Below are 11,322 nucleotides of genomic sequence, written 5' to 3'. Positions count from 1 at the left end.
TTTTATTTTAGTTGTCAAGAGTATATTGGCTTTTTAGTCTCTAATACTAGCCATTTCACTTGTTTTTTTTGGTGTCAAAGCTATGAATGCTTTTAAAACTTAAAATAAGGTGCCAATGCACCAAATCCTGTATTTCAAAATACCAGAACAATTGTGTTCATATTTTAGGATAAAGAACAATTAGCTCTATTTTGAAACATAGTGCAAGTTAAGATAAATTTTGTGCCAATGCACCCAAGTCCTCTATTTTAGAATACCAGAACAATTGTGTTCATGTTTTTTGGATAAAGAACAATTAGCTCTATTTTGAAACATAGTCCAAGTTTAATACGAAAATTTTTGAAAGATATAGACCTAGTTATTTATAAGTACAGGGATCGTATTTATGTAATCCGGTGGTGGAGGCACGACGCAAAATTCAATATTTTCTATTAGGGTCAATCACATTCTCGAACTCAAAAGACTCCCTAATACCACTAACTAGTAATGCCATTTTCAAGATGTAAATCACTTTGGAACTGTCCTACAATGTCGAACCTTTGCTTTTCAACTTAAACTTCTGGAAGAAAATAATTCTGCCTCTCTGAATCTCTCCTTCCATTACCTTTTCTAAAGGTCACAAAAATGCTTTTGTTTTTTTTTCCGTCCAGACCGTTTTATGTGAACTGTCATTCACTTCAATTATATACATACTTGGTCGAAAGACCCAATTAAATTACAAGGAACGAGGCTGCTCAGAAGCCTACTTCAATATGTCTATTTGACATCCACATGAAAAGAGGGCAATCAATACCATTCACATTTTCATCAAGCTACCGTTTCTTCTGATGGCTGATGGTCATCAATCACCCTCATTGGTTTCCATTCAGATTCTTCCTTCGGGTGTCTTAAAGCAACAAAATGAAGAGCTTCACTTTGGACCTGATAGATATGGCAGGCCCATGGATACGAGTCTGGTGATTCCCACAACTTCTGCTCCTCAAATACGGTCTCCTCGGTGAGCGTTGCTCTTATGCAGTACGCTGAGCCTGGTTGTGGCTCTGAGAAACCAGATACAGCAACACATCCAAGAGATATAAATCCCACGGGTGCCCGTGGGTACCAAATTGACACAGGAGCAGTATAGTCCTCCAAGCAGTTTCTCCACACCTGCAAAAATTATAGGAAAATTAAGTCTCTTGAGACATCCCTGAGTAGAAAGTTGAGCAGCACTTCGAAAGCAAGCTTTTATTTTGGTGTAGGGAGGAGAGGGCAACGGAGGGTGTCAGGCTCCCTTATGGCTCAAGTGCACTGGAAGATGTCCTGCACCATACCAGCTTGACAAATGGCCAAAATGCTATTCAGATAGCTGCACCGTACCAACTTGGAAATCAGCATGGTACAGAGGTGATGGAGAGCAGAGTTCCAGCTCCATGGTGCAAATCCATCCTTGTGGTCCCAGCATTGCCATTAGTGAGAGATACAGGTAGTGGAATTGGGACCGATTTCACTCAACCCAAATGAGGAACTACTTAGGATGAGACTAAGAAAATTATATGATGCTAAATAGTATTTCTCGATGCATTCCTTTCAACAATCTAAATATGCAAAAAAGTAGGATGGTTCTGATCACCCGAAAGGAAACTTCTAGGTGGGACTATTGATCAGTGGGTCCTGCATGCACTGACATTCTTTCAAGGTCCCAGCTGTTCAGTACATAGCATGTTGAAATTGAGTGAGCAGCAATAATAAGAATCAACCAATTCTCAATTTTAAGTTGACATCAGCATTCTGGAAAGCTAAGGTTTGACAACTTCCATTGACAATGGAAGCAGAGTACAAACCACATACGTTACAAATCGACTGGAACCAAGGAACACAATATTAAAATTGAAACCATAATAATGAGTCAGCATTATGACTATCATTCTTACCAGGTCGTAACCCACTGGAAGTGAGAACTGCTCATTGATCTTATGATACACAGCAGCGACATTTGGCGGATGAGTGCCAATACGTGCTATGTCCCCAACCGATACATAACTGCAACAAAATGATAGTGATTGCTATCCAGTCAGTGCTAAATTTAGCATCAGCATGAGGTGGTGAGAACATTTGGAATCCAAGTTCTAGAAAATATGGAATCCAAGTTCTAGTTCAATTTTCTAGTGTTTAAGTATAAATACAAATAGCTTGAAGAGGTGATTACATGGATTGGCATATGGTAAACATGGACCAAATTATAAATTAAAGCAACAAAGAAACAAGTTGTTGGCCCAATGCTGATACAATAAACTATTAAGTGAGCTCCATTATCTTCATTCAGGAGATAAACTAAACCTGTCGTAAGTCCCTCTCTACTTCTTTAGATCCACATCCTGAGCTCCACCATCTTCATTCAGGTGATGTCCCTTCCATGGTTTGTGAATAATCGGTTATTTATTATTTATTTTTAAGCTGAGACGCAATTCTAGGAAAAATGGAAAAAATAAAAGAACTGACCGAGATCTCGGTCAACCCATTGTCACAAGATTCCCAGATCTTGATCTAGATTGACTCAATCTTGACCAAGATCTTGTCCGTCTTGCCCCAACTTTTTCTACTACTCCTTTCATTGGTTTCTGTGGGACTTTTTGCTGGTAACTTGGTTGGAGAACCTCTTACACTTTATCAACTATACTACCACAACATCTATTGCAAAGATCAGGTGGTTTTCAACCAAATTTTCAAGAAAGGTGATACTTCATCCCAAATTTGAAGCAGGAGTCGGAGGAGCTGCTTAGTGTTTTCAGTCTTGTAACTCTCACGGTGTAACCTATAATTATGCCCATCTTGTCATGTGAACTTACTAATTTAAACATTTATGATGAACATGTGTGACGTACAATGTATCACAGTTTTTTGAGTTTGAACTTTAATGCATTCATATGTATATTTAAATCATTTGTAAAATCACAGTTTTTTGAGTTTAAACTTTAATGCATTCATATGTATATTAAAATCATTTGTAAAATAGGGTAGGTTCTATAGGTCTGCATCTTCACTTCTCCAGCACAACAATTTCAAACTTAGGGTGTTTTTTAATCAATCTGAGGCCACCAATATGTTTTAGAAAGTTAAAATAGGTTAGACAGCAATTCACAGCCGCAAAAGACCCCTAAAATTCACCAAGATGGGCCATTGAGTTGGGTTGAGATGGGAGGAATGTTCTCCTCCAAGCCACTGAGATCACTCGTGATCTTTCTTCTTTCCCAGCGAGATGGCTGCCGATATCGAGTTCTTAAACCATGATCTGTTCCTGATGATTTAGACCTCCCTATGCTGTTAGAAAGGAAAAATGATATCGTGTTCTTAAACCATTATCTGTTCCTGATGATTTAGACCTCCCTATACTGTTAGAAAGGAAAAATGACATTGTTCTAATATTATATCCTGGTTTGCTTCCTATGATTCTCTATATATCTCTTGCTTTTACTATTCCTTCTCTTTTTTTCTTTCTTTTCCAAAGTGTCATTGAGGCTATGTCCGACCTAAAGTTACAACAAGCCATGCCTAAGAAATAATGGCGCTTGAGAATAATGGTACTTGAATTAGTAGATCTTCCTAGTAGATACTCCCCACTCATCTATAATTCCACTGTTATTACCTCTAATCCATCTTTTAGTCCTCTTATTTCCCTTCTCTTTCTTCTTGCACTAATTACTTTAATTCCAACTGTCACTCAGATTATCTTTTTAGATTCTTCTTTTTCATGCAATCAAGGTCAGACATTTTGTTTTCTCTGTATTCCTTCAAAGGCTAGTTTATCTTTTAGATTCTTCTTTTTCATCCAGCAAAGGTCAGACTATTTGTTGCCTCTGCATTCCTACACAGGCTAGTTTTTGTTTCTGTTTTATTTACAATTCACAAACCTCGGTAGGTCTTCTTCTCATTTTTCCATATCAGAAACTAGTGTTGAGATATAAGAAGACCTTTGTTTTACTATTACAGAATTTGTATTTTTGCGCACATTACACAAAGGCTTTAGATCTCCAGAAATTAGACGCACTATGTGTTAGAAGTCATATAATATGGGTACTTAGTCATATGCTATTTTATTACAGTCCTAGTAGTAATTTCTCTTTTCTATTTCTTCCCTTTAACCTCTTTCAAGTAATAAATATAGGTAGGCAAGAGTTAGTGCACTCCACTAAGTTTCTATCTTCCTCCCTTGTCATCCTCCTTTCTACCTAGCTTCTCTTACCCCACAGCTCTTCTCTGATTGTTACTGATCCTAACAGATTCTGATTCTATAATGCTGGTTCAAGGATTTTTTTTTGGGGGGAAGGGAAATAAAGACAAGAGATGTACAAATGCTGGAGATTGGATTTGGGAAAGAGTTAATTGATTACCCATTGGGGCAAATTGGTCTCCAAATGCTACATAATCCCCCATCCTTCAAAACCTACAGATGGTACAATCAGAATGTGAACTCTTTGGGGCAACCAAAAACAAAAAAAAAAAAGAGAAGCAAAGTGGGTAGGTAGCAAGCCAGTTTTGCACCTGCTTACGGCACAATGTGCATTGACTTCTCGACTCTTGTTCACTGCTCCAGATCTTCTGAAAGTTGATACTATGTTTAATGAATTTCATCTCATCTGAAACAGAATCAACTGAAGAGAATTCTCTTGGTTTAATCCTAGCCATATTCTGATTATTGCATTCTCTCCCTTCTGGTTCCCAGGCAAAATATACATGCCGCTGGCTAGAAGGAACCTGCATATGGAAAGATTAAGTGTGACTATGAACTTGTAATCAGCTCACATCAGCACATAAATGAGTGCTTACCTTCAAAACTAGGCTTCTCAAGTCTGATTCATGTTTCTTCCACACATTGCGCACTACTGAGCATATTCTAACAGCTTGAGATTCTCCTCCAGCTTCTTCTTCAACATTGCATCTGATAAGTCTGACGAAGTTTTCAGACCTTTTGAAATTTTTTAGATGTAGGATCAAGTGAGAGGGAGTTGGGTAGCCTGCTTTTGCTAGCTCCAATGCCAAGAGCTCTTCCCAAGGTACATCCCACATGATCTTGCAAGGTTTCTTATCCATCTTTTCTGGAGCCAAACACTGCCAGGAATGGCGAAAAAAGTGAATAATCAGAAAAGGTGAAACACCCAAGACATATAAGAAAAAGGTCAAAGGTAGTTTCAGTTTTCCAACCTGCAGTAGCATAATACGTTTGTTTGTTATAAGTACTATCCTCTGGAAGGGAACACTGAAGTGATCCTCATAATAATCAGACCAAGCATACTTAGAAGGCTCCTTGAACATTTCCATACAACCAAATTGCCGATTAGCTTCTGCAAGCCAAAGGATCATCTGAAAGTGGAAATACAACTTACATTAAAAAAATTCCTTCACAACCAAACCTGTACAATTCTGTGACTGAGGAAGTATGATTAATTAATATAACCAAAGAATATGAGAACTCTGAACTTCCAGAAATGATATCCTGGCTATTCTTGGTTCTTTCTTTCTTCGGTCAACTATAATTCCTGGAACTAGGTATTATACTTCTACCACAAGTTATAGACACAAGGATTAGGAGAGAAGAAACAACTTAGGTTCTATGGTTGAAGGAGAAAGAGAGAAAAAAAAGGTAACGATAATGCAGCATTTAACTTCAGGGGAAGCAATATGTACTCGCGGTGTGCAGGTTGTTTAAAACAGTTGAAAAGAAATGAGGGAAACCGGGGGGGGGAGACCAGGCAATTGTGTGGCAGCAAAGAACCTGGATGCCAAGGTGCCATCCAGGCAAAGCCTTCACAGCTACTGAAGCAGTCTCAGACATGAACTGCTGCACACACGGACTTACTGCCACACAATATATCTTGAACATTTCAGTTCTCTCCATTTCACTCTGTTTCAATACAAAGTATATTATATATCTGAAAAGTAAAATGTATTGAACTTTCTGGTTCATCCCCTTTCCCTTTATAGAGACAACTATGAAAGTGATCTCAAACATGCACAGCCGCACCCACATCAATGTGCCACTACACGTTATATTTCTCAACCTTTCTAGTTCTCTTTGTTGCACTATTTGTTTCGATATGAAGTGTATTATACATCTGAAAAGGGAAGATTACATATAGATCCCCTGGATTTGCAATCAATTACAACTACATCCCCCAAAAAGAAATCAATTACAAATACCCCCTTACTATTAATATCATCATTTAGCTTTACTACTTAATCGTAAGGGGGTATTTGTAGTTGATTTCTTTTCAGGGGTAGTAGATGTAATTGATTGTAGATCCAGGGGTCTATATGTCATTTTCCCATCTGAAAAATAAAATGTATTGACATATCTAGTTCTTTCCTTTCCACTTTTTGCTAAAATATGAAGTATTCTGTATAGCTGAAAAATAAAATGAAGCCTAGTACACAAGCACTAAAATATAACACTCAAAATGCTTTTAACCACTGCTGGCCCTCATGTACAGCCTGGAAGCATATTTCATAAAGCACAGGAAAGTACCTGTCCAACTGCTTCTTTCTCACAATATTCCCTAAGAACACCATCTGCATGAATGGCCCGGGGGTTTCTGATTCTCTGGAAGTTGGTCCTACTATTGAAGACCTCTAAGCATCTGGTACAACTTGCACCAATTCCATCCACTGTCAGTGAAAAAAAATCTAATGCTCCACTCATTGGTTGCACTATGAATCCAAGGAAAGCTTGTCCAAGACCGTGAGCAAGCCCTAGAACACCATGTTGTCTGGCACTTTCCATGGGTTTTGTCACTACACCAGACATTCCAAAAGCTACACCTTGTGCAAGAGCTTCAGTTCCTTGAAGAATTCCATCACGCACCCCGGTGATTCTCCTTGACCATACCTGATTCCGCATTGCAGAAATTAATTGTCACAAGGCTCTTAGACATCATTTTTCATCTAAGAGGATGAGATGATTACCTGCTTTGAACGCAACTGAAGAAACTGCCCATCTGTTGAAAGCTCAGCAAAACCTTTGCTAAGAGATGCTAATGTTGAGCTTGTCATACCAAGAACATCCACTGAAAAAATCAGATGTAAGGGATTATGGATCAGGTCTCTCCAAATGCGGTTTACAATTGCATTAGAAACCGCACTTTTACGCATAAATCTATTCTTGTGCATGACCTTCCTTAGATGAACCTGAAAAAGAAGCATGTTGTTATTAGTAGAACTGTATCAGAAGTATTCATGCAGCACATAAAAATACCAAGCTCTAAAGTTTCTCTCACAATGGGAGAGCAAGGTCATCTCATTGATGCATCAAATATCAATATTCTTATACCCATCAAGAAATACATTGAGTTTCCACTTTCCAGGGATAAATTGGTCTTTTGGGTTGTGACACTGTTCATGTGAACAGTGTCATTGATTGGGGGGGGGGGTGTGGGGTACAGTGGCAGTTATATCCTTTGCATGTCTTTTATGAGTCCATCTCATAATACAATATTATAGATATGAGGGAGCAGTCTTGTGGCTGGGTATTCTGCCCAAGCCACAGGCTGTCCTCTTCTCCTTCGATAGCTTTGTTTATTTCTCACTCTCTCCAATTTCAGAGATTTAATATTGTATCAGAGTCCTCTAAGTTATTACCAGATATGGGAGAATTTCCCAATCACTCTCTGGCTCTCTGCTGGTTTTGCCATTTCAATTCACCTATTATATGCAGCCAGCCAGCCACCAAATGCTGCATCCTTTCGAACTAACCACACCTTCATATATAGAGTGCATTTTAATAGTGTTTCTTCAAAGATACTTTCAGTCACTGCAATCTATAATGGATTCTGCTCTGATCTTGATGGATCGATTACAGGCAAAACCAAGAGAAACCAATCTCTCTTTGGCTGCTCATTTCAGGCATCTTTGTTTTCCTTTTTATATATGAAGCTCATGGATTTTTGGCTTCTTTTTGCCGAGGCTCTTTGGTTTGGCGCATTCATCTTTATGTTGATCGTTACAAGCCTCTTCAATTTTCTCTGTCCTAATATAATTTTATTTGTGTGTAATGCTAATTTACTGCTATTTTTCATTTATAATAATTAGTACTTATTATTGATAGGAACTTCCTTGTTACGACTCTATAAATAGATTGAACCAAAAAAAAAAAGACTATGAATAGATAAAAATATCAGATTCATACTAGAACCACGGTGATTCAATAAGCCCCAAGCTATGCCCAACGGATCTATAATGAATGAAAATCTGGAAAAACAGTCGTCCTTCAGTCAAAATAAGCATAAGCAAGACTTTGAATGAAAATCTGGAAAAACAGTCGTCCTTCGGTCAAAATAAGCATAAGCAAGACTTTGAAAGAAAAAGTGTTCTCCAATTGTAAATGATGTAAGGCCCTATGGTATAGGCATTGGTAAAAAATTTTGAGTAAAGAAATCCATCACCATATTAACAAAACTTAGGTCTTCACATTCCCCGCCCCACCCCCTCCCACCCAAAAAAAAAAAAAAAAAAAAAAAAAAAAAAGAAAGAAAGAAAGAAAGAAACTCCACTATATGGGTGACACGTGCAAATGCACTTGGTGGTATCTATATGAATATGAATGACATAAATGAACTATGCAGTTCACTTTTATATTGCATATTTTCTAAACTAAGCTTGGACAATATCTATCCTTTTAACTGTACCTTGATTATTAATAATTGTTTTTATATTAGCCATCATTCTTTTTTGGTATTTTTCTTCTAGTTCTGTCTGGGTTTTGCTTGTTTTACCTTTATACTTTTTATTCTTTTTTTCCTTGATAAGCTGAAATGCACAAAACAAACACCAGGACAATACAGCCGAATACCTAGAAACCAGCTATATATGACTTGAGCTGGTTTACATGCATCTTATTCTTACAAAAAGAGAATTGATATCGAAGAGGGATTGGGAATATAATCACATTCTTCAACTTTCTGTGCAAGGGAATGTTCTATGTGATACTTTTCTTGTAACATTAGCAATTTTAGTCTACTTCGATTTGTATGAGAAAACAATGAATACAAAAAATTTTATTTATTAATGATTAATTGGAAAGAGGCCTTTGTTTGTTGGGGGGGGGGGACAAAGAGATATATTGGAATTAATATATGAAGTAATTAATTTTCATTTTTAAAATATGGGAAGGAAAGCAATATCAAGTAATTAATATTTTTTTTGGAGAAATGGGAAGGAGAGAAGATATCAAGTAATTATTATTTTTTTCTTTGACATGGGAAATGGGAAGGAGAGAAATAATGGTGAGAATTAATTATAATTGACTGTTTGTTTAGAATTATGATTTTGGAAACAATTAATTATGTCTTTTTAATGAATGTTTGAGGATATTCTTGGAAGAAAAATGTAATAATTTTCAATGAGTTCATAATCACCCTCTACCAACATGAAGTAAAATAACATAATGAAGAAATAAAATACTAAAATATCTGTTCATGGGTAACTGAAAATGATTCTTTCAGAATGTGCTTTTGTTTTCGGACGAATAAATAATCTATTACCAAACCCCAAGGGGGGGGGGGGGAGAGAAAAGAACGTGCTAGCAAAACACTTACCGGAATGTCTTGGTAAAAGACTTCTAATGGTCATGTTCCACAAAAAAAAAACAGCCAGGGATATTTAACAGTTAACACAACGAACATTTTCATATGCATGAACTTTTTGAAGCAGAGAGTTTTGAGAGAGCTTATCAGAATCTCTACCACTTGTCCTACTAATCAGTTTTGTATTTCGTATGTTTAATATGATATGTTCAATTTGGTCCTTCCAAGTTTTTGATGACAGGTATAAATGGAACATTTATCCCCAAAAGTCATGGTATAAATGGAATATTGAGAATTGGGACACTGCTCAAGTTATTCAGTCAGCCCACATCAATTAGAGTGATGGCACATGTTAAAATAAATGAAAACGGCACTGCAGATTCTACCTGAATTTTAAATGCATTTCCCACTGCTGACAGTACAGGGCTCCAGATGCCTAGAATCCCATGGGGTCTCTGAGTTGGTTCTGTCTCCAGTGACAACTTCAACCGAACCTCTGAAACATCTATTAGGCTGAAAAATGGAAGGGGAAAAGTTAGCACCTTATTCTTCCCAGTGTGTGAGCACAATCAATCTGCAGTAGACAGATAAAGTGATATATGTAGGGACTTTTTCCAAGATGTTCAATTTCCCTGTTTCTAATTTTCAATTTAGTAAAACAATCTTAAATTTGAAATCATATCTTTCTTGATTAACTTTTAAGGTGCAATACATGGGCAGAAAATAATCATCTTTGTCGCCAGTTGTTAGAGGTATGAGATATTATGATGTAACACGATAGGGGGTGATATAAACCAGATCCAAGACCACCTTAAGAAGGCCCAAGGGGCTTACCAGTATCCTACGGCCCTTCCAGTAACCCAGGCACTTTCATCCAACCGTAGGGGTACTTTGGAAATTTGCTGGTTTTTAGTTGAGTACATTTAGGCACCGTTTTGTTTGCAAAATTGGGGTGGGAAAAATAAACACGTAGGACCCATATGTAATGGGGTGTGGGAATAAGAAAAAAAAAAAGAAAATGATTTTGTGAAAAAGTTTCAAATGTGGGTCTCACTTTTGTTGTTTCCCTCACTTTTCCATAAAGTTCCACTAGATATGAGGGATTTTGAAAAGGGATGGGGTGGGAAAAGTAGCATGGCACATCAGTAGCTCTGCCAATTTTTCCACCCCACTGAACCAAACAACTATACTTTAGGATTTCATGAAAAAGTTGACTATTTCCCACCTCTTTTTTCCCACCCCACTTCAGATTTAGCAAACAAATGATGCCTTAAGGTTTCATTTGGCCCAATATGTTTGTGGGACCTTAGACCTACTTTTATTTTTGAATTTCGAGTAATTATTTGTCGAGTTATTGAAGAGTCCTTGTTAGCTTGGGATTCCTAAGTTGTAAGGGAGTCCCCACGTTTCAATCTACTTCTTGTAGGGGATCCATATCAACTCTTCGATTCCCATTTCAACTTTAATAGAGTGAGATATGATAGAATCCTTGTACAAGTAAGAATCTTAAGTCAAGTAGGGGTTTAAATTAAAATCCAAGTTGGTTTCTTAAGTTGAGTCCTATCATGTTTTCTTTTTAGAGGGCTATAAATAAGGCTTCATACTCTGTAATCAAAAAGTTGAATTGAATTAATAAAATTGAATGAACATTGGAGGCAGAGAAGTCGAGGGTTTCCTAAGGGAAGCCTGTGGCACTTCAAAAGTGTTGATTTCTACAGAATTTCTTCAAGTTCAGCATTCATCTTATTCTCCCAAGTAAGTACTACAC

The 11,322-nt window shown here is 37.2% G+C and overlaps 1 protein-coding gene across 1 annotated transcript in view; it reads right to left on the bottom strand.

Moving 5' to 3' along the window:
* Positions 1-296: 296 nt before the first annotated feature.
* The window catches only part of LOC149029158 (pleckstrin homology (PH) domain-containing protein), a 156,781-nt gene continuing 145,755 nt past the window's right edge, over positions 297-11,322 (bottom strand). The window contains exons 56-64 of the mRNA XM_089140730.1: positions 9,941-10,067; positions 6,940-7,161; positions 6,503-6,862; positions 5,182-5,340; positions 4,807-5,088; positions 4,522-4,734; positions 4,371-4,423; positions 1,914-2,022; positions 297-1,149 (exon numbers count right to left, since the gene is read on the bottom strand). Of these exons, the coding sequence (XP_088996856.1) occupies positions 808-1,149; positions 1,914-2,022; positions 4,371-4,423; positions 4,522-4,734; positions 4,807-5,088; positions 5,182-5,340; positions 6,503-6,862; positions 6,940-7,161; positions 9,941-10,067 (1,867 nt within the window). The 3' untranslated portion in view covers positions 297-807. The remainder of the gene's footprint in view (positions 1,150-1,913; positions 2,023-4,370; positions 4,424-4,521; positions 4,735-4,806; positions 5,089-5,181; positions 5,341-6,502; positions 6,863-6,939; positions 7,162-9,940; positions 10,068-11,322) is intronic.

The sequence above is a fragment of the Hakea prostrata genome, chromosome 1 (genome assembly GCF_041222555.1).
Source record: "Hakea prostrata isolate BN-2017 chromosome 1, UWA_Hpros_2, whole genome shotgun sequence".
In the NCBI taxonomy this organism is placed as follows: domain Eukaryota; kingdom Viridiplantae; phylum Streptophyta; class Magnoliopsida; order Proteales; family Proteaceae; genus Hakea; species Hakea prostrata.
This window is presented reverse-complemented; position numbering and strand designations above follow the sequence as displayed.